The 26,795-nt window shown below is 46.9% G+C and overlaps 1 protein-coding gene across 2 annotated transcripts in view; it reads right to left on the bottom strand.

Moving 5' to 3' along the window:
• Positions 1–213: 213 nt before the first annotated feature.
• MED12 (mediator complex subunit 12) overlaps positions 214–26,795 on the bottom strand; it is a 35,037-nt gene continuing 8,455 nt past the window's right edge. The window contains exons 10-44 of one of the 2 annotated variants that reach the window (XM_030967547.1): positions 25,297–25,433; positions 24,429–24,560; positions 23,911–24,037; positions 23,048–23,277; positions 22,574–22,654; positions 21,494–21,667; positions 21,117–21,261; positions 20,074–20,192; positions 19,807–19,950; positions 18,901–19,064; positions 18,632–18,763; positions 17,856–18,083; positions 17,511–17,655; positions 17,113–17,233; positions 16,334–16,435; positions 15,507–15,620; positions 15,076–15,239; positions 12,177–12,356; positions 11,941–12,012; positions 11,496–11,656; positions 11,243–11,404; positions 11,050–11,161; positions 10,741–10,830; positions 10,207–10,316; positions 9,577–9,712; positions 9,143–9,304; positions 8,225–8,602; positions 7,749–7,899; positions 7,356–7,561; positions 6,845–6,925; positions 6,443–6,660; positions 5,697–5,853; positions 2,897–3,073; positions 2,653–2,734; positions 214–642 (exon numbers count right to left, since the gene is read on the bottom strand). In XM_030967547.1, coding sequence (XP_030823407.1) covers positions 599–642; positions 2,653–2,734; positions 2,897–3,073; positions 5,697–5,853; positions 6,443–6,660; positions 6,845–6,925; positions 7,356–7,561; positions 7,749–7,899; positions 8,225–8,602; positions 9,143–9,304; positions 9,577–9,712; positions 10,207–10,316; positions 10,741–10,830; positions 11,050–11,161; positions 11,243–11,404; positions 11,496–11,656; positions 11,941–12,012; positions 12,177–12,356; positions 15,076–15,239; positions 15,507–15,620; positions 16,334–16,435; positions 17,113–17,233; positions 17,511–17,655; positions 17,856–18,083; positions 18,632–18,763; positions 18,901–19,064; positions 19,807–19,950; positions 20,074–20,192; positions 21,117–21,261; positions 21,494–21,667; positions 22,574–22,654; positions 23,048–23,277; positions 23,911–24,037; positions 24,429–24,560; positions 25,297–25,433 — 5,138 coding nt within the window. In that variant the 3' untranslated portion in view covers positions 214–598. The remainder of the gene's footprint in view (positions 643–2,652; positions 2,735–2,896; positions 3,074–5,696; positions 5,854–6,442; positions 6,661–6,844; positions 6,926–7,355; positions 7,562–7,748; positions 7,900–8,224; positions 8,603–9,142; positions 9,305–9,576; positions 9,713–10,206; positions 10,317–10,740; positions 10,831–11,049; positions 11,162–11,242; positions 11,405–11,495; positions 11,657–11,940; positions 12,013–12,176; positions 12,357–15,075; positions 15,240–15,506; positions 15,621–16,333; positions 16,436–17,112; positions 17,234–17,510; positions 17,656–17,855; positions 18,084–18,631; positions 18,764–18,900; positions 19,065–19,806; positions 19,951–20,073; positions 20,193–21,116; positions 21,262–21,493; positions 21,668–22,573; positions 22,655–23,047; positions 23,278–23,910; positions 24,038–24,428; positions 24,561–25,296; positions 25,434–26,795) is intronic. The other variant, XM_030967548.1, reaches the window with a different exon arrangement.

Genomic DNA, 26,795 nt, shown 5'->3' with positions numbered 1-26,795 from the left:
TGCACAAACCTTTTCAAGTGTGTGAACACCAGCTTATGAAATAAACTGGGAAGAGCTTTCCTTCCCAAACGAAATTGTTTAGCCTTCACAAAAGCTAAAAATGCAGACATTAGTTCTATTGAGGAAGAGATGAAGACCATGTGTGGAGGGTGCTGCTGGGCTGTACTGGGAGGAGTGCTGAGGAGGAAAGGCAGGCTCTGAATACACACTCAGTTTGCAAAGTAAGCTCTCTGTATTCATCTGAGAATGTCTGCAGTATGGAGTTCATCTGGTATAAATAAAGTACAAAATTTTACAATGTCTTAATCATTATTTTAACAAAAATACTAAAAACTGAGTAAAAACTGAAACCAAAGTGGGAAGGGAGACTATCAGCCACAAGGGATCTCCATAAACATTTGTAGAAATTGGATAGTAAAAACACTTTCTCTGTACAATAAAATGCTCCTCCTGGCATCTCCCTGTGGGACAGACAGCAGCAGCACTGGGGGACACAAGGACACAGGGTGGGGGCTGCCCCAGAGAGTGGGCCAGGCTGAAGAGGCTGTATCCATCCACAGTGATGTCTCCCTCCTGAATCAGGCTGAAGTGCCACAGGTCAGTAGCGTCCAAATGGGTTGTTGTTCTGCTGTGTCTGTGTATCTGTTGAGGTCAAGACAGAGTTAAACAGTCACAAGGTCTAGTTCAGAAAAGAGATTCCCCTCCCCACATCACCAGGGCAGTATGAGGAGTGTCACAGGCTATGAGAAGGAAAATATAACCAGTATAAAATATAACCACTATGGTATTCCCTGTGCTGCAGATCTGCCTGAGCCTTTGAGCAGCAGCACAGCCAGGATCCCACATTCTTTCAGGAAGAGAGAGATATATTCTAGTCCTGATCCTGAAGTTTCCAGGAAAAATCTCTCCATCCCTCATGGTGGAATTGGAAAACCATAGCAAAGCCCTGAAAGGTGGAAAGTAGCTGGGAGGATGAGTTTATGGATTAATTATTTCTGATTTTGAAAGAAAGTCAGCTCTATAAAATTAGACAATTTCTGCAGCCATACAAGCTGCTGAGCTAGCTAGTGTCACTCATCCTAAAGCACTCCCAGAAACCAAAGGTTTCAAAGAAAATATCCCTATCAGTATCTCCATACAGGCCCAAAGGACTTCCAGAAGGCACAAAGGCAGGAAACATGGTAAAGTTACATTCAAGAACCTCAAGAACTTCCAAACTGCTGGGACTGCTGTTTAGTGATTTACAGTATATATGACTACTGTCCAATACCTAAAATTATGTTGTTCTTTCTCCTGAACATCCACATCACCATGTGTGACCCTAAGCCACTAAAGTAAAAGGAGATGAGTGTAACCTGGCTGGCCTGCTGCCTTCTCAACTCTTCTGGACGTTTCAGGGATACCCTGGAGCCTCCTAAGGCAACCTACCCTGGGTCCAGAACACCCTGGTCCCCCTCCTGTGCAGGCTGGTCTTGGTTTATCTTCCTGCTTTCCACTCCATCCCTGACACTACAAATGAGAACTCCAGATGCTTCCAGGGGGAGGTGATGCAAACCCAAGGAGGCAGCATGGAAGCTGAATGGTTCCATGGGAGGCTGCATGGGACCCACACATCTACTGCAGATACAACAGCTCCATTTGCTGTACAGAAAGGCTACAAAAATATGGCTATTTTGCTGTATTCAGATTCTTATACAAGGTCTTCCTATATTTGAATGTCCCAGCTGAGAGCCTTTGGCACAGACTTATCATTTGTGAATCAGGCTAGTGGGAAGCTCAGCACATTAAAACCTGGTTTGGGGAGGTTTTTGGCCACAAGGACCAAGAATTTTCCATCAGGGAACAAGTATAAGCACAGTTTCCAAGTCCCCCACTCCACACATTACCAGATCTGGCACAGTCTCACTCTCAGTGCAAAATAAAACAAAAAAACTATCAACCGTGCTGTCCATTTCTGAGCATTTTCATAGCATTTCTGCCATTTTTACAGCAGAAAAGCCAGTAAGGTGACAGAAGACAATGACAGCAGGCAATTCAGAAGGAACAGCATAGCACCTGAATTCTATATTGTGATCCTCCAACCAGTGATTCAATACAGATTACAGGAATACAGTGCCAGACTGAAAAACATCTATGCCATTACCCTGCTGTGACCACCACAAACACAGCAAGTGTGCAGCTACACTTTCTAGAGTACTCCTCCTGCCTCCAAGAAGTCTTGTCTGGCTCACAACATGACCACAGTGTCTCTGGGTCATCCACCAAGTGACTGCTCCAGGATTACAGCCTCCCTGTGCCCCTCAGAGGTCACCTGCAGCAGAGAAAATACCCCCAGATGATTTTAAAGCTGCACACTGGATCCCTTCAGGAAAGCTGTGTGGTAATCCCTACAAAGGCTCAGCTCCCTTGTCCCTCTGCAGGCAGCAGGAGGAAGGTCTGGAAGGTTGTTCACAACCTGGCAAGCACTGCCCTCCCTGCTGCTGTGCCCCCTTGGGCTGGTAGCTCTAAGTCCTGATGCCACCTCCCTGCCAGCATAATTTATGTCCTCAGACAGACAGCCTGGCTCAGCCTCGCTTCTCTACAACCAGAGTACCTGCAATAGAAAACAGCAGGGAGGAGACTAGCAACAGGATCAAGAACACTCAGGCTTACTGGAAAGCTGCTGCTGAAGCTGTCGAACCAGAGCAGCTGTTTGCTGCTGCTGCTGTGTCTGCTGAAGGCCCTGGCGCTGGAACTGTGAAGAGAGAAATACAGTTATAGCCAGAGCACCTGGCTGGCAGGCTCAGCATTCACACAGCCCCTGGCAAGCGCAGGGAGGGAGAAAGGGGGGATGCAGGAGGAGCACTGCTGGATGTGTGCTGGACTGTCCCATCCCTGTGCCTGAGGGAACACTCACAATGGGCTGCTGGGGGGGCAGAGCCTGCATCCCCAGCCCCGGGGGCTGGCCCTGCGCCTGGGGCTGAGGCACTGTGGACACCTGGGGCTGCTGCTGGGGCTGGGGCTGCGGTGCCTGGGGCTGCTGCTGCTGCTGTTGCTGCTGCTGCTGTTGTTGCTGCTGCTGTTGCTGCTGCTGCTGTGAAGACAAAAGAGAAGGGACCATCAGGGCAACGCACATGGCACCGGGGCACACTGAGGGCTTAAGAAGAAATGTTCCATGTGTTCCATGGAGTGAAACACCTCATGCACCATTTTCCTTACAGGTCCCTAAATTACTCAAATTTCACCAGGACTCCACCCCAGGCTGAGAAATGGCAAGAAGTATAGGGACAGCAACAAAGTTTTCTGCAGGATGAGGTATTCACAGATGACAGGAAGAGAACTCCGAGTCTACTGGTCATTACTAGGAGCAAACCAGGTGCAAGAATAGAAAACTCAGGACTCAAAAGGCTGGCTGCTTCATCTTTTGCCTCCTGGTTAAGATCAGCAATAATGAATAATGAGTATTTGCCTGACTCATTCTCAGATTCTTTTCAGAGGTAGCAACAGAGCTCCTATAATCTACTTACACAATCCACTCCAGGTCAGCTCCTACTACTGGAGTTTTCCCTAATCTCTACTCTGAATTTCACATGTTGTGTTTTAAGGCCATTTCTGGTCCTACAGCCTAGAGATAAAAAGAGATAAGGGTTTTTTTTTTCCTTTATTTTTAAGATAAAAAAATATGGAGACTTATCTCTCCTGTTGTCTTTGTCTCTCTAATGCAACACATCCAGATATTTCAGACTTTCCTTCTCAGTCATGTCCCCCAACTCTTCAATCTATCTTGCTGTCCTTCCCTGCCACTCATGACAGCTGGTGTTACACTTCAATAAAAGGATGTGGATAAAACTGGATTCAGTGCTCAAAACCAAATGTTTACAGAATTAGTTATGCTGAGAAGAATATTCAGTGTGTTGGAGTCAGAACATACCCAGAAATCTCAAGGTTTTTCATTTCTCTTAATTTCCAGACAATTCTCCCATCTGTCAAAGCAGTTTTTAACTCTCTAGATAAAAAAAAATCCTAGCAGAAATAAAAAAATACTAATGTTATCATAAGAAACCCGATGTGGTGATGGTAGGTACAGTTCCAGTCACTGGCTCAAAAGGACAAGGTTCACACCTTGAGTAGACCCAGAGAACAAACAAAAATACAATCAGGAGAAGGAACAGTGTCTTATGAAAGAAGGTTAGAAAACTCTGACCTTTGGAAGCTGCAAGTGCTCCCTAGGAATGTATACTGGGCAAATAACAGTGAGAAAGAACAGCCAGTAAACAGGACACAGTGGACAATAGTAATTCATACAAGAACCAGTCATGAACACAGTGGATCAAGAATTCAGTGGATCAAAGATTCAAATTCAAAGGGAGGAAGTTTCTAGAACAGCCTTCCAACTTATACAAGCTTGGTCACAGGTTCCTGACATGGGTGCTGCAATCTGGGTACACAAGAAAGCAGATGACTGACTAAATGGGCCAAGATACCAATTTCATGTCCTACCTTCTTGCAGCAGCTCTGTACCAACCCACATTAGACAAATCAAAAGGCCACCCATCCTTTCCACAAGCCACTGCATCATGAAAGTCAGCACCAGGCATACCTCAGGTAACAAAGCAGGAGTCACAGTCATGGGATAGCTTGGGCACTCCACCTTTGTGGGTTTTATAAGCATCCAAGCAAAGTCAGCTAAAAGCTGAAGGAATACATGAAGTTACTGAGCTAGGAGAAGTGTTAGCAATTTGTCTGAGGCATGTTCTTCTAAATATGAGTGATGGAGAATGCTAAAAGAAACTCAAAGTGAATAGTCAGGGGGTGCTACTTATCAAAAGGACTAAAAGCTGCTGACCATGCCAGAGGCAGTTCTCTTGTCCAGTGCAAAGCAGCAATTCTCAGATACTGCTGACTGCAGCTCTCTGCAGGAACCACTGTCTCACTCAGGCCACTCTCTGAACAAAAAGACTCAGCACTCTGTGCCATGTAAAGTCTCCCCATATTCCACAGGTCTGCTAGGCCTTGTCATAAGGCATTGGATTCACCAAATAAACTATCTGTTTCTCTGACTATAATTTCTATAATTCTGTAATTCCTAGAAATGTATCTTTATTTCATGTAAGAATTTAATGTTCCTAAGATCAAAATGCAAATCCATGGAATACTCATGTCTGTTGACTCATGGTTTGTGATCTTCTTTGAACCTAGAGAGCTGGGTCTAACAGTTGGCTTTGGATCAGTTTTTCACCATCTGCTGTAAGAAATGGAGTATATGGACTGATTCATGCCAGATTTTTTGCCAGTGGAAACTAACGAATGCTTATTTTGATCTTGAGAAATGCAGATATGCCCCTAAAGATGATCTTGAACAACTTTCCTGCTCTTTCATGGACAGGGAGCTTTTCACTTCCTTTCTAGCTCCTGCCACACTTGTACAACAGCTAACTTTCTGCACAATCTACTGGCTCAGCTGGAGCAGGAAGAGGTGGGACACAGGCCAGAGGACTGAACAGACTTTTAGCTCATGCTGGGTGGCTGGCACAAGGCAGTGCAGCAGGAATCTCCATCAGGAGTGGCTAGCTCTAAGGAGGGAAACATGCTAGCAAATTACCACAGCCAGCCTCCAACAGTGTGACATGCTTCCTGACACAGAAGGGCAGAGGTAAGCAGCACTGGGCAAACCTCCTCCAGCTCCAGCAGCCTTCCTCCTGTCAGCAATCACTCACCCTCAGCATCTGTTGTTGCTGCTGCTGCCTCAGGTACTGCTGCTGCTGTTGGTCAGGAAGGATCTGGCTGGGTCGAATTCCTGAGGGGACTCCCTGTGGACCCAAATGGTTCATCCCACTCATCATGGGGGTCTGCTGTATTGACTGATGAGGAAACCTGCAGGAGGAAAGGACAAGCTCACGGAGTAAAGGATTCACAGGCAGCCAACTTTCTTTAATCCAAACACACCTTCTGACATCAACAGACAGCCCAAACAGCCCCCTGCAATCCATGCTGTCTCTGCAGAAAGGTGAGGGACACAAGGGCCTCTCAAGGGTTTAATACAACCTGTTTTTCTAGAAGCCCTAAGTAACAGTCATCATCCCCTGTTCTGCATGGCTTTCCTGCTGCATTTATGTCTGCTCAGGAACAATGGAAATCTCAGATTTAGCCCTTTGATGGTGATTTGCTGGTTAGATTTAAAACCAAAACTATGACTTTCCCAGGTAATTTTTCCTCATACTTTTCTATACCATCTTTCTCTGGCTAATAACACAGTCTCCTGCCTACAATCAGCATTTCCAAATTTCATCCCATCTCTCTGTTTCTTCCCTGGACAGAAAGCTGGATAAAGATGTTTCTCTGAGGAAGCAAAGTACGGCACGGAGAACAGGGTTTTCACAGTTTGCTGTTAGAGTTGTGCAAGCAGAGCAGGGAAACACTTAACAAAACAGAGATAATTAACATCCCATAGAGCAGGAGGTACCTCTGTGTGTTGCCCAAGGTGTGTCCATAGCCAGGGGCCTGCTGGTGCACGTAGCCACTTGGTCTCTGCTGCATCTGTCTAACAGGATCCACTAGAGCAGGATTAGAGCTGGGGTGGGAATTCTGATAGGGCTGACCAGAATAGGTAGGAGGTACCATCGTGCCTGACTGGGAGGGGTGCTGCTGAAGGCCTATGTGGGAGACATAAGGAGTGTAACCCTGAAATGAAACAAAAAAGCCTTTTTTAGTCATGAGGTGAAAAGGAATACAGAACATCAGCCTCCTGTAAATACTGTCACAGGGAAGCTCATTAGGGAGAAGAGCCAAGAGCTTTCAGGCTTTAGCAGCTGCAACAAAGCTGCTGCCCTGTGCTGGGGCCCTACCTGCAGTCACTGTCACTTACCTGGGAGGGCTGCAGTGCTCCATAAGACGGGGTTGGAGCCATTTGGCGCACGGGCTGCTGGCCCATTATGCCCTGGCCCTGCTGGAAGGCAAGAGAGAAGTGCTTTTTCCAACATCTGCAAAGGGCAGGAACACTGCTGCTCTCTTCTCAGCAGCTCCCACTAAACCAGACAAGTGGTTTCACTGCTTAACTTACGAGATTGCTGCACAGCAGGCACATGTCCATGACTTGTTTTACCCTGACCTGGGACAAACAGGCCACTAAAAAACCTGCCACTCCCAGGCAGGACATGCCCTTCTCACTCCCCAGAGGCCACCCCGTGACAACCTCCTCCAACTGTTTGTGACATGGGCCCACAAAGCAGGTGGTTCCAGAGGAACAGACATGAGAAACAACATATTTCCAGAGCAGACACAGAGTTGGGCAGTTCTGGCTAAAAAGGACAGCACCAAACAGCCTAGCCATGCTGTACTGTGGAGTCAGCAACAGCAAGAGCACAGCTCTGACTTACCAACTTTGCTTGCAGCTGCTGCCTCAGGATCTGTCCTTGGGACACTGGAGGCTGCTGCCTGTACACTGCTGGCTTGTAGGAGGGGTCAATGCCCATCATGCTGCCCATCCCTGGAGGCAGCACACCACTGTAGGGAGGGCGACTCTGAACCAGTTTTCCCAGCGGCATGCGTACTGGTCTGTAGGATGTATCCAGGCGAGGGCCACCTGCACGAGAAGAGAAACAGGCAGAGCAGTCACAGCTACTGCTGCACCTCATAGCTCCAGAATGACTGCTCATCACTGTAGCTAGACATGTCAGGCAAAAGGAGAAAGTGCAGAGACCTGCACAGGACCATCTCACAGAAAAGGTTCTCAAAGAGGTGAAATATTTTTGACTCTCTGGTGCACCTACCTGCTGGAAGAGGCTGATTCTGGGCATAGAGACCCACTGGAGACTGCCCATATGCCAGCCTTGACATGGTGCTTCCTGACTGGTGATGCAAGAGATCTGTAGGCATGCCAACTCCATATGCAACCCCTCGGCTAGGGCCCAACACAAAGTCCTGCAAAGACAAAGCAGTAAGAAAGATCAATGTGCACTGGGAATTCATGCATGGAGGAAGACTATTAAAGGGTTGAAAAGTCCACAGGAGGAAGCCAAGGATGTTATCTGAGCTGGGCAGACTCCTCCCATCAGGAATGAAGAAAGTGTTTGCCTTGCCCCAAGCTAGAGAGAGCAGGATAAAAGCTCCAGTACTCCCAGCTGAGAGGAAACACATCACATCTTCACCATATCACCACTCTCAAGCTCCTCAGGAAGCCTAGGGAGTGTTCTGTGACTAGGAGTGGTGGACATGGGACACCCAGAGCTGCTGGACACTCCATTACCTCAGTTTTGCTGGCAGATTGGTTGCGTTTCTTGGTTTTGCTCTGTTTTTTCTTGCGTTCCTCAGTGGAGGCAGCAGGATTGGAGCTTGTTTTATCAGCCTTGGCTGGTTCTGCAGTTTTCTTCTCTGGCTCTAAAGCCACAGGTGTAGGAGGCTCTTCCTCTTCGGGGGGCAGTGGCAAAGGCTCCAGGTAGTAACTGCGGGGTTTGGGTTTCAGGTGTGTGTGATACAGGAGAAGCCTCTGCTGCTCCTCAAACCTGGACACCTTGCGATCCACCCGGACTGTCCCAAACCATCCCCAGGAGAGCGGGGCTGAGTGCTTCAAACCCTCAAAAAGATCCCAAGGAGAAATCTTCTGCTTTGTAGAGACTTGCAAACCCTTTAAAGCAAAAGAGATAAGAACCATCAAGTCCCTGTTGTTGCTCCTATGAGGGTACAGGTAATTGTCCTTTCTTCAGGCTCTAATCCAGATCTCTCAGTAAACAGTCTGAGCCCTTGCTAATGGTCCCTGCTCCTCCAGGTGGCAAAGCAGTCATTTCTAAAAGTGTTCATCAACAACTGTCTAGTCTCCTTCATTCCATCTCTGCCAGCCTCCTGCACACTGGCTCTGCCATTAACTTATGTGACAGGGATTACGTGTTTCTCTTTACACTTCATATAACCATAAATACAACCCCCAAATTTAGTTAACATCTCAGGTCACAGCAGCATGCTATCACCAAGCATTAACAGCCCAGCTTTGCCCTTTTTGGACATGGTTATGTGCCAGCTTGTCTGCGTGCAGCCAGCCTCTTCAGGCTCGTCAGGGAATGAGGCACTGCATACAGATGCCTCCCAAGCTGTGCAGACTTAAGGCATCAGAGGACAAGGTGACACCTGCACTCAGGAGCTGTGATAGAGACAAAAATGCTTCACTTACCTCCTTCTTGAAGATGGAATCAAAGCCAGCTATTTTATTGCCCTTAGTGTCAATGAGGGATCCCTGAGGTTCACAGGTGATGACATCTCGGGTCTGCTTGGGAAGTGGCAGTAGCTGTCTCACCTTCTCCAGGCTGTCAGACTGACGGTCCCCCAGCTCCTTCTGCACAAGTGGAACAAAGAGGACTTGAAGAATTTTTCAGGAAAAACCATCCAAAGCCCACCCATGCCTCTTCTAGCTTTGGCCTCCATCCCTGCAGTACTTCTCACCATTGCACCCTTCAGGCCTACAGAGTCATAGGGGCCACCCTCACTACTTCATCTAAACAGCAGGAAAAGGACAGGCATTGTTCATGAGACACAGGTAAATCTGCATAGCTGAACAACCACAACACAGCACGCTCTGGTCCCCATACAGGGCCTGGTGTCCCTCACCCTGAGTTTCTTGACAAGATTCATGTATGCCCGCTTGTTCTCCTCCATGCTGCCCTGAGAGATGCTGGACATATCAGCAGCCAGGGTGCCATTGATGAGAACACTCAGCATGTCCAGCACGGTGGTGAAGAGCTCACTGTAGGTCAGAGCAGAAAGGTCAGTCACCTGAAAAACTGATAAAAAGCTTCTGCCATCATTGCAACACCAAACACTATTAAGTTGTCAAGACTTCCCCCACATTCTGAAGTGTCAGTCTTCAGAATAACCTCCCACACTAATCTTCCTTTTCCTTATACACCACACTTGAGTTTTACTCCCACTTGAATTAGGTGCAGTATCACAGATTAAGACTGGACTCCTCTGTATCCATTCAGCACCTCTGAAAAACAGACTCAGTTCTCCCCTGCGCATCTCTCTGCATTGGAAAGCCAAGTTTGGTCTGAATATGGCACTCAGTGTGCACTCAGAGTGCACTCAGCTATCAGGACCTAAGTTGTAGCCTGCTATTACTCTGAAGTCTCTTTCAGCAGTCACTTCTGACAGATAAACAGCCAGCTCACATGAGAAACAGGGCCATGCTAACTGCCTTCCTTGGGAAATGTATAGACCAGAAGTCAGACTGCAAGTTACTTGTTTGACTGCATGTCCACAGTGCCACTGCTGATGATGTCCAGGAGAAGCACGGCCCATTCAGTTGTCTGTTGTGTGCTGCGTTGGACTGTGTCAAACATTCCTCCCACCTGGCAGAGAAAGGGAGTTCAGTCACAAGGACACCGAGAAACACTAAGATTTCGAAGTGAGAAAGGAGCTTAAACCAGGGTTTAAAGGAGCTTAATTCCTACTGAGAGCTGAGGGAGACTGCTGTCAGCAGCCAAACCTCAGATGCAAGTAGTAGTGCTGTGGGCTGCAAAGGCATTCAAAGGGGAAGGCACATCTACAAAAGAGACCAAGTCTGGATTTCATCCTGATGAAACAGAGCAAGGGAGTTTATTCATGCACCCTGTCCTACTCAGGGCCCAAGACCTAGAAGCAGCACAAGTGTCTCTCCTACTTCCTTGCCTCAGGACATATATAGACCCTCCAGTGTGTGCTTGTTCCAAAGGAAAAAAAAGGCAGACAACTCTTCACCCCAGATGGTTAAGCTCTTTTTCTGCAACTGCTCACCAAATTCAGCCGCAGTTTCAAGGCCTCATGCATCAGCTGCTTGGCTTTGCAGTCATCTTGGTACTGATCTTCTCGCCAATTTGTAACAATCTAAGAAATACAGAAGAGAGGACAGACCTCACCAGCTGTATGCTGAAGCTTAGAGAGAGCAGCTTGTACCATTCACTGTCTGGTGACTCAGAAATGGTCAGCTCAAGCTCCCTATATCAAACAGGGTAAGACAAGCAACATCCTGAGGCTGTGCTCCAGAGCCTGTCTGCTGGAGGGGCAAGCTCCTGAGGAAAGTAAGGGGAGAAACAAGACCCCTACCTGCTGGACCTGACTGTACAGAGAGGTGAGGAGGCCTTCCCGCTGCTCATCCTGACCTTTCAAGCATGTCAGCACCAGTGACAGAAATGGCTGCTGGCTCAGGAGGGACATACTGTGAGAGAACAGAGAAGGAGCTGTACTGCCAGCCTGGGATCAGCAGGGCAAACACTGCCTGCCTTTCCCTTGGACTCACCTCTTCTGCTTCTGGCGGTCCCGCTCTTTGCGGGATGATGACCCTAAATGCTGTCCTTTCTCCAGCTCTTCTCCAGCAGCTTTCAGCACGTGGCCCTGCACTGATGTTGGAAGCTTGGCAATCAGAGGGGCCACCAGCCATACTCCTGATCTCTCCAGGGAGCTGTGACAAAACAGGAGAGGAAAGCTGTTTGCAATGCAATTTAACATTCAGGCTTGTCTACAAGAGAGTTGCATGCTGTCCCTACACCTACCTGAGGATGGGTTTGGATTTGTTGCTGGCAGGTGTAGCACTTGTTGAGCTACTGATATTGTTGACTCCATTTCCAGTACAGCTAGCAGAGCTGGTCTCTGCTGACTGCTGGAATACCTCAATGGTGGCCTTGGCTATGTTTTCTAACAAGGAGTTCATCTCCTGGAAGTAGGGAAGAAAAAGATAGGCAAGTCCTTCTCTGAGAGCACCTATAGCTTCCATATTTCAACTCGGTACAAAGTCAGTTTGCCAACTTCCCCATGGCTGTTGCTCCTGAGTCTGAGGTCTCAGACTCATTGCTTCCTTCTCGTGCTTGGTGTTCACAGGCCTGATTCCCTCACCGTTTACTTTCTCCCTACCCCCATTTCTACCAGGCCACCTCCCCACTAACTCACAAGCAGCCACTTCATCCTCCCCTGTATGATCCCTTCTGAGCAGAAACTCACATTGCTTGCTGTCTGTTTAATCATGAGCTGCAGCTCCAGCGAGGACTGCCTCATGGTCCACTGGTCCAAATTCTGTAACACACACACAATACACACTTCACATAATGCCTTATCTCAGTTCAGACTACACCAACCCACACCCTCAAGGTCCCACCATAATGAGTGTCAGACTCCTCAGAGGGCTGCAATTACATGAGGCAATTAGTAGGACACTCAGATTCTGCCAGCAGCTGCACCTGTAAGATGCGTTTAATCCTCTGCCGCTGAGGATTTTCTCCCTCCTCATTGTCCAGGAGCCGGTGTGGGTAACAAATCAGCTGCATCAGCCTCTGGGCCTGGGTGCTGCTCAGGACAGGATCCTGCAAGTCATTGCTGTCTTCACAGAGGGACTTCAGACATCGCTCTCCTACCCACTCCTGCAAGACGAAGGCAGAGTCAGCACAGTCAAACTGATGTCTGATTCCAAACCAACGCCCCTGCTTTCAGTCTCAGAGAGATGCATGGAACACATCAAAATCATAAAAGCCTTATTAGTATGCAGTTATGCCTGATAATCATTTCTCTTCATGAACTGTACTATCCTGATTCAGCAGGCGTCAGGCACAGCACAGTTATCAGAACAGAGGAAACAAACTTTGACAAGTCAGCAGTAATGAAATACAGTAGTTGCTCTTTCTTTTGAGAAAATATTGGTGTGATTTAACAGTACTCAGTCACTACCATGTCCAGGCTGCCTCGACACAGGCACTTGGGCTCAGAAGATCAGAAGGGATCACTTAAAATTGTTTGGTCTATTTCCAGCACAACAAAGCTCTGGAGCTGCCCTAAGTTAGGTTACTCAGGGTTGCAGCTAGCACTAAACCAGAACACGTCTTGGGGAAAAGCACACACCTTAATTCTCAAATAGTAATGCAAAACACACTGCCAAACTTAGTAAAAACCAATTACTTTACTTCTCAGACTCTGGAAAGAAAAATGACTGACTGGATGCAAGCCCCTTAAAAAATAACATATTATGAGAAGGTAGACAGAAAACTGTTATTGTCAGCCTCTTGATTTCAGTTGATGCTCCCTAAATATATGATGATAATAAGGGCAGCAGTTTCCAAACATGAGGTAGGTACTTCACTCAATTTACAGTTAACCTGCAGCATTTGTTAGTGCAGAAATTTTTCCTACTTAAAATTAGGCACATTCATTGAATTAAAATCAACAGAGGACTGCTATATAAGCACTTCTGCATCTGCAGAGGAAGCCTGATCAGAGCATTGTTCCACTGAGAAGTGACAACAAAAGAAGAGATGAGGATCCAGTTCATTATGCACAGGTGCTGATGCTATGCCTAGAAAGCTGGAAAGACCCTTCAGTGGGTAGCAAACTAAGCACTGAAGCACAAAGGCTGAAAAGGTCAAAACTCTGGTTTGAACTCCTTGTGAAACCACAGCCTACATCATTATGTTCATTCCAGATGAAGTTTGCACATGAGATGTGGTGACCTCTCCACTGCCTATTACATTTCCCCCTCCAGTGTTGCTACATCACAATGTCTTGATAATAATCTTCTTTTTCTTGCCTAGGTAATACACATTTCCTTGGGAAGACTCTTTTTAACATTTGCTCAGCTTCTTACAAGAACTCAGACTTCATTTCCAATCCACTTTATTGGTATAAAGACGAACGAAAGACATGCTGGAGGGAAGGGATGACATCCAGAGGGACTTGGACAGGTTTGAGAGGTGGGCACTGGAACAGGTTGCCCAGAGAACCTGTGGATGCCCCATCCCTCAGAGTGTTTAGGATAAGTTGGATAGGGCCCTGAGCAACTTGGAATAGTGAAGGTGGCCCTGCTTATGATTTTTAAGGTCCATTCCAACCCAAACAGTTCTAGGAGTCTATGAAAAAAACCTTTAAATTAATTATAATCTGCTCCTTTTCCTAATCCTCTCACAATGAAGTCTATTATAAAATATACACCTGAAACTGAGACTGAGAAATCACAACCTACAATTTAAGGTATTGATAGTGCAAGTTCACTGCTCACAGAAGAGGAGCTAATATTAAACACAGCATTTTACCTGCCCTTTACAGCTGCAGGAAGCCTGCAGGAGCTCTGGCACAAATTGGTGGTAACTCATGGGTGTCTGCTGGAATGTTCACTTCCACATAACCAGCACTGCCAACAACTGGTATGAGCAGGGATACCTGACACTGCTACTCCTGTGCACAACCACCTCTACTTGCTTTGAGTCCTTCCTATATAGACTTTGATCAGCAAGGGAGTATCTACTTCTGTAAATGCTACAGTCAGGTTTCAGTGACAACAAGAAGGTTGAATTTATATTTAAAAATAGGTGGTTCCAATTCCTTTTTGGTAAGGTGGTAACATTGCTATGCCGTCAGCCAATTAATAAACAATAGCATGAGGACAACACACAGCACTAATGGTGGGTGTACACATTAGTAATACAGGTTTCAGATTTTAACACCACATCTTTCCTACTGAAAGAATAAACTTATAACTGAGGCTAAGGATACCTTTCAACATCCATTTTCATACAGCGTGGCCACTCTACTCTCCAACATTATTAGCCAGGTTTCAGCTCCTCAGGTGTCAATTTTTCACAAAGGAATAGAAATACTGGTGCTGTCAGATTAGGCTAAGTAAAAGGCCTTTGTTGTCATTGTTTTAATTAACTAAACAGGGCAATGCAAAGCCCAGGGATACATTAACAGCCTAGCTGCAAGCAACACTCAGGCTGCATCCTGAAAGACACCATTTATCATTTTAATAAACCATCTGTCTGTCTTTCTCGTGCTGATCTTCTTTGCCTTCAGCACATATCTCAGCTTACCACTCCAGCACTCCCCTCCTTGGACAGGAGCCCTGTGCTGTTGCCAAAGCAAAGGGGATGCAGTCCCTGCACACTGCAACACCTAATTCCTGAGCATTGCTTCTCTCTGTGTTTTGCTAACAGTGAGCAATCCTCAGTACTGTCACATGACAGAAACATTGCAGGTTCTTCACTGATCTTTCAAAGAAATACGTGCCAAACCCAACCTGAAGAAAGGCATGTGAGATATATCTATCTGTATGCAGAAGGGATAAGGACACACCTAGAGATGGGACAGACTCACCTGTTGACATATACTCCTCAGTACATACTTGGCATAAATATCCAAGCTGGCTGTTTCTACAGTGACTACCCGACCACCAGCCTTCCTGGTGCCCAGCTCATCATCCATAAGATCATCAACACCTCCCGGGTGGGAAAAGCCAGAGCCTTTCAGTTCTGCATCTCCTAAAAGGAAAGCACAAGTGTCAGACAACAACTCTAACCACAAAGCCTGACTCAAAAAACATCCTGAGATTCTGTAAACTCTCCCTGTGATCAGTGACCTCTCTGCAGCTAACAGACTCAAAGCATGTTTACAGCTACAGACACGCCACATATTCAACAGAACAGATCTCCTCTGGCCTTCTGCACAGCCAACATGAACAATACAGTGCCTTTCTCCCACTCCCCTGAAAAACATGGTTATAGGTTCAGGCTAACACAGGTACCCACCCAGAACAAAGACAGCCTTCAGCACTGCAAAGACTGCTCCATCCACAATACGATTCTGGGAAGCTGCCAGCAAGTGACGGTCACAGGAAGAGCGGATTCCCACAGTGGGTTTGTCTGCAAAGAGGACAAAGGGGAAAGGCAATACTCAGCAGACAGAAAGGCATGGGCTCCAGAGCTGCCTGAATTATGTGCCAGCAAGTACCATAAAATCCAGCTCAGAGAATCCCAAGGCCAGTTCCTTTCCTAACTGCAACATGGGGCCCATTTAATTAAGTTTCAAGAAGCATAATGCCAATCACATTGTGACAACTGAACCATGAAATCCAAATGGGGTGCAGAGCCTATGTCATGAACTCCAAGCTCCAACAGTACCCTAGACCTAAAATACTAGCTGGATTTAGAAATCTGAGCTATCAGGATACTGGTGAGAAGCCAAGAACAGAGCTTCCTGGAATGTTTCCATCATCACACAAAAAAGGAGGGCTGTAAAACAGCAGCTTCTGGCACCAAGTTAAGAGGCTATACAAAGCTCAGGACACAAAAGAAGAAGTGATCATTACTCTAATGGCTTAGTGACAGCAAGGCCACCTCTACTGGCTGGTTTCCTGCCTCCAAAAACCTTCTCCCCAATGCCTGGCTACCAGGGAGTGACATAAATGGAAGGACACTGTTCTTTGTCCTATGAAGAAAGTGCATCAGGCTTTGCCTGCTTTATTCAAAGCAAGCAGGTTATGATCTCTAACCATAAGGTCTCATATCTCTCTTCTTGGAGTGCAAGAACCTTAGTACTTCCACAATAAAGAAAGGCTTTAAGTTCATTCACTTACTGCCATCTTGCTGGCATGGGTTCAGCTGTGGAGTCTTAAACAGATGGAGTAAAATCCGGCAGGTCAGACGTGCTCCTGGTTCTGAGTCCTGTTCACTGCAGGCTATGTAAAGAAAAGAGACAACTGAGATTTCTTAAGCACCAGGACAGCTGACTCTCAATCCAAAAGCTATTCACAGTGCACTTCCCTGAAGCAGACAGCTGAGAAGCTGCAGCCGCCTTATTGTATTTACAAATATGGAGCATGTGCAGCAATTAACATGCAAGCAAGCAAATCCTTCACTGTTATCTCCAGTGACATGCACTGCTTTCTGCTTGCTCCATGTTTCCAACTTCACCCTGTCAGGAGTCTGGATGCTGCAATCCCCAGAGCAGAGATAGGAAGGCTGGTAGCAGAGTAAGGCAGTGGCACAGGTGCTGTAAGCCCAGCTGGGCTGCTCTAGCCAAAATGCTAAGCTGAACATTATTATCAGTGGGAGGCACACTGCTGGAGTTCAGAGCCGAGTACAATGGTCACACAGTGAGGCTGATAACAGCTCCCCATGTTTACTTCAGCTCGCACACAAACTGGAGGGAGCAGGGCAGTGAAAAACCTTAGCACAACCAGTTTTTGATAGAAATCAAAAGCCCCAAATTTCTCTAAAGCACCATATTCAGTTATTAAGTATAAAAGAAGTATTAGAGGCATGTTTCACAACTACAGAGCTCACCAAGTATGCAATAAGCACAGGCCTTTGGGCCAGAACAGAGTCACTCAGGGTTGTGCAGGGATGCACTTACCAGCATTGAGGAGTGAGGGGATAGCAGCACAGCGAATCAGGTCCTCCAGCAGCAGGCACTGCCGGGCAATGAGAATGGCAACAAAGGTGGCCAAGGAATCATGGAAAGATAAGTCACTGACCTGAAAGAGGAGATCAGCTAGTGATCCAAACAGCCTCTACCTCATTCCCTCTGTCAGCAATTCCTAGGAGTTGGGTGGCAGAAGGGCCCATAACCCCTGGTCAATGTCCACAGTCTGCCCAGGCTGCAACAAACACCAACAGCAGCCCCTGGTATTCAAAGCCTTTTCCCTGCCCTCAGAAGACAAAGCCTCCATCCCTTGTTCACTTTAGATTCTCCCAAGGGATCCCTCCACTCCTGCTTCAATTCCTTTTCCCCTTTTGAATGTTTGCACTTGCATCAACATTGCAGAGGAGATCATTGAAGCCACAGGTCCCATTATTGGAGGAGCAGCACAAAGCTTTGAGCACACCCAGCCACTCGGCACTTAGAGACTTGCAGTAGCCAGTTAGCTCAGCACACAGGATAGCAATGTCGTTCACCCTGTTAAATAAATAATGAAAAAAGCAGAGGGTCAGCTTTGCTACTCATGCATGCCATCAGGTCAGTGATTTTCTAAGGGACCCCAGCCTTGGCTCCTCCTTCTTCACACCCCAAGACAGCCAAGATATGGCCACTGGTTTCCTTACCCTCACCTAAAGAATTTACTTTCTCAGTAGAACCATGAAAGCTCTGCCTCTCACCTGTCAGGATCGTGGTGTCCCACACACACATGCATCAGTGCATTACAGACAAAACTGTAGCGATTGGCTGGGTTCTCATTGAGGCTCTTGCCCAGGTTGGTGTATGTAAAGTTATGTGCAGATGGATTTTCAATAGTGTCAATCATGAACTCTGGTTCCCATAGCATGTTGGAGTCAGATGGCTCAACATTGCAATAGATTGTGTTCTTCACCTTGGAGCAGAAGTCACTAAACAGGACAGAAAAGCAATTAGGAACACGAAAATATACAGGGCCACTGGATTCTGGTGAACAAAGGCAAACCCTCTCTGGGAAAGAACATGTTGAAACTCAGGATCATTGTGTATCAATAAAGACCAATAAATTCGTTATTTTCTATTCATTCCTTTCTGTGCTTGCATTCTAAGACATGTTGAACATTCAGTTTATTTTCCACATCAACTAGAACTTTACAAAATTTCTATCAGTACTCCTCTTCTGTAGGGAGGAGACTCAGTTCCTCATAAATCATCTGAAACCTCTGGTAATTTATCCACTCACCCACCTTTGGGCCTAAATCCACTATACACTTTTTAGAGTTTCCTGCCCCAAACCACAAGGCACAGTTGTTCCATGACATAAATAGGGACCGAATGATGCTCTTTGCTCTGTTCTCCATTCCCTTCCAAACAAAGGAATTTCTCAGGAGCAATCCCATCAAACAAGATCAAAAGCAAAGTTTAAGTCAAGATGCTATAGTGGGCAGCACCCACTGCACCTCAGCTGCATCAGACTCACCTAAAGAGCTCCCCAAATTTACTTTTGAGGTGACTGCAGGAGGTATACAGGTCGTAGAGATAGGCCAGGATACAGCGCTCTGCTGAGGAGCCATCCGAGCGGTTCATGCCATGTTTCACCACCCCACACAGACTGCAGAGAGACAAAACACAGTGAGCTGAACCCCCAGGCACCAAGCAGTTGCCTTGTAGGAAGGACACAGATGTCCATGCCCCTTATGAACCCCCAGCATATATATTTTCTTACACAGAGAGGGGAGAGGCCCTTACCCTTCGAAGACCTGAGCCATCTGGTCCTGGTTCAGGATAAGGCAGGAGTGGTAGTGCCGCAGCACAGCCACGATGCACAGGCACAAGCTGGTGGTATAGCTGCCAACAAGGTCGGAGGATTTCAACAGCAGTTCTGCCTCCACCACGCTCAGTTCATTCAGCAACTGCACCCAATGACAGAAAAACCCTTCAACAGCCACAGGGGTAAGGTATGGTCAGAAAGGGAGGAGGCACACCAAACCCACAGCCTATAGGATCTGCCAGGAAAGGCACTGCCAGGCACATTCTGCTTAGGGATGCGCCCCAGAACAGCTGGCAAAATGTCTCAGGCAAGGCTTGGGTATCAGAGGGTAATTGTAATATGGCCACAGGCAGTTTTAAGCAGCTTGTTTGGTAGTTCTATTCTGCATTAAGTTTCACTCTGATCTTTTCCAGGCTAACAGCCACAATTCCATCAGCTAGGCTTCAAGAGACACCTGGTACAGGCTGCAGAAACAGCAACAGGATTTTAGCAGGATCCAGAAGGCAGCTTGAGCTGCCATGTGCCAAGGATCTTTCCAGGAGAGCAAGGCAGGCAAGGTGCCAGGGACTGACAATCCCCTTCTCACTCAGAACAAGGCCCTGCTGCAACCAGGGACAGAGATGCGAGTCCTTTGGAAACAAGCCTAAAGCCTTTGGAAGAATAATCCTCAGAACAGAACATGCAAGACTATCTGCCACAGACAACCTTTTCCTGACAGCTGCAGCCCAGAAGCATCACAATGATCACATAATCTGACACCTCCACGACACAGGTCAGAGGGTCCCCAGTGATGACCAGAGCAGGCCAACTATCACAGCACAGATCTGCTGCCTCTCAGGTGGACAAACCCCTCCCCAGGGAGCACCTGAGCACACTGCCCTTACCTGGATGGCAAAGTCGATCAGACCACTGATATTGAGTGAATACTCCATCAAGTCAAATATGAACTGCACATGCTGCACCAGAGGCAGGTGGTAGGACATTCCCAAAGCAAAGCTGGTGATCTGTTCCAAGACATTACGAGATACCTGCAAGTGCAAGACAACACAAAGTCCCTCAGCAGGCTCATCTCCTTCCAGGAAGCTGCTCTCACCAATACAAAGAAATTCAGTCAGGGCCCAAGAAGGACAGCAGTCTTCAAATTTTCATACCTGAGATGTGACTTGGTGCTGATCAAAGTGAGAAAGGTGCTGGAACTTTGCAAAGATATCTTCAGCTGTTGGGAATGCTTCTGGCTTGCTCTTTTTCCTCTTCTGGCCTTCCTCCCCACCTACCAAAGTTGAAAACAGCAGAAAACAGAATTAGGCTGCTTTCCTCACCAGAAGATTAAACATCAGCCATCAGCTTCTGACAGTTCCCCAGCAAGATCAGCCCCTGTCATGAAGCACAGGCAAAAGGCCTGAGTCCTAGACCTTAGGTTGATTAAGGACTATAAAAAAAAAAAAAAAAAAGCAGTTAAGGAATCCCTAACCTAAGAATGGCAGTAGGGCAAACACCAAGTTTATCCCAAATGGAAGTACTCCTTGGAGAATCCTTCTGTCTTGATTTGGAAATATACCTATTCTCTGATGAGAACAGGCATTCTGGACTGGAGATACTCAGCCACAAAAGTTTCTTTGTCAGAGTACTCCATATTTTAAAGCATCATCTTTTCACTACATTTGAAGTTGCCTTTAAGGCATCACACTAAGAAAGAAAAATTGCAGCCAGGTTCTCAGCTGTTGGACATCACACACTTTCTGTTGATTTTGACCCAGTTATCCAAATTTCCTATCCTACACATTTAGCACATGCCTGAAGTGTAACAGAATGATACATTTAGTGAAGTCTTTGCCAAATATGCATTGGCAAAGTCTTTTCTGCTTCTTGTACAAGGATCTGAATGCAAGAGTAAATAAAATAAAATATGAAAAGCCAAAGTTTTGGCCAGGGTCTCACTCTGAACATTGTATGACTCAATTATTTTCTGAAGACAAGTTAATTAAACATATTACAGGCAGGAAACCAATTGTCTTACTTGCTGGTTAGTATGTATGTTTGAAAACAGAGCACCATTCCAAACTCATTCACCAGTACCTCTTACCAGACACTGTAGATTGAGTAAAATCCTTTCACAGTGAGACTCCAGACAAGGGAATCAGCCAACTGGAAAGATGCTCTTACTTCTAAAAGGAGTATCTGCAGCTCTACTGACCTGTCTCTGCAGTGCTCTTTCTGTTTAAGACTTTTAGAATGTCTTTGGTTATTTTCTTGATGGTATGCCGAGCATCGTCCCGTTGTTTTCCAACCCCAAAAAGAACCACCAGCCTTTGGTTACACTCATGACTGCATGACTCCTCCTGGGGAACCAAAAGAGACAACTGCATTAGCAACTACAAGGCTGAATGCTTTAATCTTGTTTCAAATCTGCATCTCTGAAAGAAAAAGAAAACCTTTCTCAGAAGCTTCTCTGGGAGTAAGCAAGGAGCCATCCAGAAAAGCAGGACTGCTCCTCAGCCAGCCACAGCAGGGAGAGACAGCAGCCTCATGACAAGGCAACAGCAGGGGAGCAGTTAGGAGCAGGTCCTGTACCTGAGGAATAGGGAAGTGTGTTGCATACTGGATGTGCCGAGGCTGGTCATACAGGGATGCTAGCATTCCTTCCACAGACTTATCCTTCAGCAGAGTCTTTCCTTCCTTTTCAGGATCTGGCTTTTCAGGGGAAGGGCTGGCTTTAGATTCACAATGCATTGGTGGAGAAAACATCTGGGGAGACATAAGAAAAAGAAAATGTAGTTAGGAAACATGGTCATGCAACAGTAAAGATTGCTGAAGGAATGTACTTCTGCTCAGGAAACATGGTCATGCAACAGTAAAGATTGCTGAAGGAATGTACTTCTGCTCAGGCCTAAAGAGGAGTAGGAAAAGGAAGGGTTGGAAAACCAGCAAGGTCTTAAGGCAAAAACCAAAGTAATGTGCCAAGAGACTGTTTCTATTTTTGCTTCTGGTCCATGTTGTATATTAGGTTAAACACAACAGGAAATAACACAATAGGAGTAATAAATTAATGGCTTACAGCCCCTTCCACAGAAGTGAGATCCTGGGAAAGCACGTAACTTTACATCACACTTAGCTGACATGTACCTGGAAAGGTCAGAGATGGCTAGATAGATGTAGGTACTCAGGAATTTTTCAAGCACCATGAGTTAATTTTACTGCTAAAGTGCTTCAAAGTGCTCTGTTACCACGAACCATGCCCACAGATATGAAGAACTGTAACCCTGAAGTAGCAATGAAGGCCACACAGTAGGATGAAAGCAGAGCAGTGCCTTCTCCCAGGATCAAGAAAACCTCTGCAACTGGTCACTTCCAATCTGAGGCCATCATGGCCATTCATTTCCCATCCACTTCCAAGCAGCCCATTTCCTACCCTGCCCAAACACCAGGTTGGCAGTAGCCAGAGCATGAGAAGTTCCAGGAACAACTGGGACTCACTCTGCCCTGATGAACACCAAGCTACATAAATAGGTGATATGGGCCTTTTGCAATGTGAACTGCCTTAGAACCCAGCCACTTCCAGCAGATACACAAACGCAAGGGCACGTGCTGCTCCTGGGCTCACTACAACACGCCGAGCCTACTTACTGAGTAACAGGAAATGCTGGAACGTACCGAAAAGTCTGTCTTTTCCATGTCATCAAAGAGCATGCTGGGGTTGTGGTCAATGTCCATGGGCTCTGAAAGGCCTGTGTCCTGGGAACAGACAGAGCAGTTTTACATCTCAGTGATGCATCAGGGAATGAGAGAATATTTGTTGACTACACTGATGTTCATGCTGGACAGTGACAGCAGTATGCCACCACACCCATGGTGCCTGGCAAGCTGGAGCCTGATACACCTCATGATATGCTGCTCTGTATCAAGCCATGCAAGATTCTCCTATCTACCCTTCTGCAATCTGCAGGTCCTTTCCAGTCACTTAGAACATAATTTTAAATTGAAATGCTAAGGAAATAAGTTGAGGGAAGGAAGAGCAGGAGTCAGTGGTACATTCTCCAGCAGGCAACAGCAAGGAGGCTGCAAAGCTGGTAAAAACAGGCAAGCACAACACAGATGTACAGGAGGGCCATGTGCTCATGCTCTCACCTCCAGCTTGATGCCACTGCTTCCCTCTGTCTCTTTCCTGTCATGTTCCTCAGCAGGGTCATCAAAGGGTGAGGGAGGGCGAGGCCCATGAGAATCCATGGCGAGATCACCCCGGGAGATGAGCGTGCACATGTAGATGTTGTGGGAGAAGACATCATGTCGGATCAGCTCACAGAACAGCAGCACCAGATTAAAGAACTCCACCTTCTCGTTTTCCTTCCCAGGATCAGCTGAAAGGACAACACAGATAGTCAGGGCTATCAGAGTAGTTCTGCACCACTATAAGCAACACCAGACACCTAACCGAGGGCAAGGGAAAGCATTTCCTGAGATGTCAACACAGTGACAGATATTCTGAGATTTACAGCAGGGACTAAAAGCAGAAAGTCCAGTTTCAAAAATTAGCAATTAAGTAAGTCAAAAGCTCTCCAGTGTCACAGCCCAGAGCCACTGGACTTAAGTGCTATTCCTGGGTGTACAAACAGCTGCCTTCATCATTTCAGACCTGTTATCCTATCCCCTTTAACCTGTTTGCAGCACTTCCCATCAGAGCCAGAGCTTTGTCACCAGTTAAAAACCTCCCTTAAGTTCTCAGCCTGAAGTAATTCCGATTAAACTCGTTTATCCTTGGCCAATGCTCTGTTAAAAGAAATGCCTCCGTACCATCTTTCCGTCATCTGGCCCTGCAAGTTGCTTTTCCTCCTTCACCAAGATAAGCTCTGAATTGTAAGGAAGCCAGATAGAAAATTTAGATACAACCCATACTTACACACGAGAGAACTCCACACAAATTCAAAGTTTGTAGGAGAGGGAAAGCTCTTACAAACTGGGAAACTGGGAGACCATAAATTCTTATTACATACTTAGCATAGGAGCTTGAGTGTCAAGGAACTGCATAAGGACATCCTGAAAGACAGGAGCACTGGCTGCTGACAGAGAGCCCGAGGAGATGGAGCCCTTCTCATCCACGACTTCAGAGTCCCCACATCTCTGTAGAAACAGAAAAAGTACCAATTGCTGACACAGAGGAGAAACTTCCTATCCATATATCTCAAAAAAGAAGCCTTCAAGAGAATTTTTCTATCTTGCTCTTGTAAGCAAGCCACCACACAGGTTTCTGTAAGCTACTGCACAGTCTCCAAGTATGTCAGTGTTTTTGCACTGCAATCAGCTGTCCTCAAATGCATCCAAGAAATGGGATATGCACCATCCCACAGGTTCACTTATGACCTACATTGGGTCAGATGGAGCAAATGCCATAATTAGCAGCACCAGTGACAAGAGGCACTGTGCTGATCAGCCTTTGCCTGTCGGTGTAACAGGAGTTAGGTAATTTCAGCTCTCCTTTACTGCTCCCAGCCTTCCAGGAATAACGACCTACCTCAGCCTCGATCTCTGCTTGACGCTTCTCCAGGAGTTTGGCCACGACCATGGCCCTGTGGCGCCCCGAGCGTTTGTAGCTGACAGCCCACTCACACAGCAAGGCCACCACTGCGTCATCATCTGGAGAGATCTGGGGGGACAGAAGCACTGCAGTGAGAACCTGAGCCAAGCAGAAGAGGGGAGCAGATATAACAGTGGGTCTGCTCTCCATAGAACAGGGACTGAACACTGCTACATTCCCCTCCTCCTAACAGGAAGGACACATGTCAAGCTAGAGCCCTCCTGTTTTGACTGCATTTTGCAATGTGAGGTCCACAGCCCCTGACAAACCTCCAGACTGATTCTGCTTCAGAAAATCATCTCTCTAATCACAGCACTGAGTAAAACACAACCTCTCAACACCCTCATACAAAGTATATGAACAGCCAGCCCTGCCCTCTTCTAGGAACCACTGCAGTAGTGGATGCACTATGGTCCTACACACCATAAATACAGCAACTCTCAGGCTAAAAGGAACCTGAACTGTGAGCTCCCAGGAATCAGCAGCCAGCCCAAAATGTGACCAGGCTGGTACTGACATAACCAGTCTTTAGCACCAATCTGGTATGCAGACTGACATCCTTCATCAGTGAATTCTCTCAAGCTTACATGTATTTGTTGGACTTTCTAGAGCACAGACCCTCCCTTCTCATTTTAGTACCTCCCTAACAGAGCTGCATGCAATCCTTTTCAATGGAGGTCATGTCTCTTGGCCAAAGGCCACTATCTAGTCATCTCTCTGCAGACACAGGACAATAACAGTGTGGTTATAAACAAGAACACAGCCACATCCAAGACCAGGGCCCAGCAGCCAAGTCCCAGAGCACCTCATGACTGTCTTTGGTTGGACCCAGCCCAAATATCCTGTTATACAAGGAATCCAAAGAGTTGCTGAAGTCAGATCTTTCAAAGCTGTGACTGTCCAGAACTTCTAAGGTATGCAAGACACGGCCAATTGTGAAACCTAGAAGAAAACAAAGAAGACAAATGTGTATTTGGCACCTGGTACAAAAGACTCTAGAGCAACAAGGTCAGCTAAGATCAGAAAGGCCTACACCTTGTATCAAGACCAGTTCCACAATGAAGAAAAGATGGGCTGTAGCTGTAGCTGATTCTCTTCTAAGTGGAAGAGAGGGTTTGGACCCTTTATCCAAATGCCAGATGGATCCTTCTCTAAGGGAAGCCTGACACATTCCTGGTGCCCAGGCTAAGGACATGAAACCACAAAACTTCCTAGCCTGGTCCAGCCCTCAGACTTTACTGGTCTCCCCTACAGAAGGAGATGAAGTCACAAGTGTAGTCCAAAGATAATCAAAAGGGACTTCAGGACCTTGGGACCGACCATTAGAAAGGGATTCTGGAACAGATATTATTTTCTCTTCTATCCTTCCAGTCACAGGCAATGACATTGGAAGAAACAGATGGGCCCAGTCTATTAATACATGGCTCCATGGCTGGTGGTGCCACCAAAATACTGTTTTATTCTGACAATGGGAGGGTCTACACAGCACCAGGCATGCTGGACTGTTCAGTGTATGAGCAACTGGTTGGACAGTCACATCCAGATGGCAGTAGTCAAAGGCTCAGAGTCCCAATGGACATCAGTGATGAGTGGTGACAGACACAGATCAAGGGCACCCACAGCAAGTGTGTGGATGACACCAAGCAGAGTGGTTTGGTTCACAGTCCTGAAGGATGGATGACATCCACAGGGACCTGGACAAGCTCCAGCAGTGGCCCATGGGAATCTCATGGGGTTCAACAAGGCCAAGTACAAGGTGCTGTACCTGGGGCAGGGCAACCCCAGTATTGATCCAGGATGGGGGATGGACAGATGGGGAGCAGCCCGGCAGAGAAGGACTCGGCGATGCTGTGGGATGAGAGGCTGGACAGGCATGTGCACTCACAGCCCAGAAAGCCAAGAGTGTCCTGGGCTGCCCAAAGAGCAGCAGGACCAGCAGGTCAAGGGAGAGGATTCTGCCCCTCTGCTCCACTCTGGTCAGACCCCACCTGCAGTGCTGCCTCCAGCTCTGGGCTCCTCAGCACAAGAAGGACATGGAGCTGTTGGAGCGAGTCCAGAGGAGGCCACCAAGTTGATTAGAGGGATGGAACACCTCTCCTAGGAGGAAAGGCTGGAAGAGTTGGGATTGTTCAGCCTGAAGAAAAGGCTCTAGGGTGACCTAACTGTCACCTATCACACTAAGGCAGACTTACAAGAAATCTTGAGAGAAACTTTTTACAAGGGCAGGACAAAGGGGAATGGTTTTAAACTGAAAGAGGATAGACTCAGACTAGATGTTTAGAAGAAATTCTTCCCTGTGAGGGT

This window comes from Camarhynchus parvulus, chromosome 4A (genome assembly GCF_901933205.1).
Source record: "Camarhynchus parvulus chromosome 4A, STF_HiC, whole genome shotgun sequence".
NCBI classification, from domain to species: domain Eukaryota; kingdom Metazoa; phylum Chordata; class Aves; order Passeriformes; family Thraupidae; genus Camarhynchus; species Camarhynchus parvulus.
This window is presented reverse-complemented; position numbering and strand designations above follow the sequence as displayed.